Consider the following 1,329-nt stretch of genomic DNA (forward strand, 5'->3'; position numbering starts at 1 on the left):
GATGCGGCACAGAGCCCCCTCGCCTCCGTTGAGGTCTACCACGTGGATGAGGGCAAGTGGGAGAAGAAGGCAGCGCTGGCTCAGCCCTCCATGGGCATCTCAGCTGTGCAGAGAGGTGAGAGGGATGATATTGGGGCCTGGCTGCAGGTACCTCTACTGTCCAGAGAAGTGGGGATGCAGAGGTCAGCGATGCTCCTGCGGGATTTGAATCCTGCTGCTGCTTGGGATGTTGCATGAGGCTTTCACTCAGCAGCTGAACTTGACACTTAATGGTAGGATCATGCTCCTGCCCCAGCAACCCTCTTGCAGGCCAGAGCTGAGCAATATGGAGCTCCTGCTGGTTCGAGAGCCTTCCCCAGCTGCCCTGGCTGGGAGCCATGCTGGGTGGCTGAGTACCCTGCTCAAGCCCAGCTTGGAGTACTGTGCATCAAACATGTTGTGACTCCTGCCCAAAGTTTGCTGAGCAGCTTCTGAGCCTTGGCACAGCTTGGCATGCCAGGAGCTGAGGTTGGGCCCTGCATGTGATGCCCGTGTCTGGTTCCTGGCCAGGGATGCCGTGGCATGACCCAGGCTGCAGCAGGGTGGGCAGGGCAGAGGGGGTGACAGGACAGCGGTGGGAGCGGGCAGGGGTGCTGGCCTTGCTGGGAGCGGGAGGAGGATTTGGCAGCATGGCTGTGTTGCCATGGTGTCTCCAGGGAGATGGTACTGCCGAGAATAATTAGAGAGGATGGCCTTGTGCTCTTCTCTGTGCCTGATGGATGGGGTGGAGAGGGGAGCAAGAGTGTCCCAGCAGGTTCAAGGCATTGCTAGGCTCAGGCCTGGCTACCCTCATTGTCCCCCAGCCACCCTGAAGCAATATCTGGCTGAGAGGGGTTTGCAGTGCCCATGCTGCCTGCCCTAGAGGGCACAGTGGGGGACTCCAGCCCCGCAGCACTGCTCATGGATCCTCCTGCCTCACTGCTGCCTCTTTTGCAGATGGGGCTGTCTATGCACTGGGGGGAATGGGCGCAGACACCTCTCCCCAGGCACTGGTCCGTGTCTATGAGCCAGCGAAGGACCACTGGCAGCCCCTGCCCCCTGGCAGCCCCTGCCTTCCATGCCCCCCCCCTGCTATGGGGCCTCTGCCTTCCTGCAGGGCAACAAGATCTTCGTCCTGGGTAGGTGCTGCTGGGGTGAGCCCCTTTGCCCCTGCCCTCTCCCTCTGCTGCCTCCAGGCTAGGGAATGACCTGGTGCACCCCAGGGTGGCTCCATGCTGCCTGGCACTGCACCCAGCAGGCTCCATCCTGCTTGCTGAGCACACCGATGGTGCTGTCTCGGGGGGCCAGCAG

At 61.8% G+C, this 1,329-nt stretch overlaps 1 protein-coding gene across 1 annotated transcript in view; it reads left to right on the plus strand.

Annotated features, from left to right (window-relative positions):
- Positions 1-6: 6 nt before the first annotated feature.
- The window catches only part of KLHDC8B (kelch domain containing 8B), a gene marked incomplete at its 5' end in the record, with an annotated part of 3,093 nt that continues 1,770 nt past the window's right edge, over positions 7-1,329 (plus strand). The window contains 3 exon segments of the mRNA XM_009077662.1: positions 7-115; positions 976-1,061; positions 1,064-1,242. Coding sequence (XP_009075910.1) covers positions 7-115; positions 976-1,061; positions 1,064-1,242 — 374 coding nt within the window.

Source organism: Acanthisitta chloris, unplaced genomic scaffold (assembly GCF_000695815.1).
Source record: "Acanthisitta chloris isolate BGI_N310 unplaced genomic scaffold, ASM69581v1 scaffold33816, whole genome shotgun sequence".
Lineage (NCBI taxonomy): Eukaryota > Metazoa > Chordata > Aves > Passeriformes > Acanthisittidae > Acanthisitta > Acanthisitta chloris.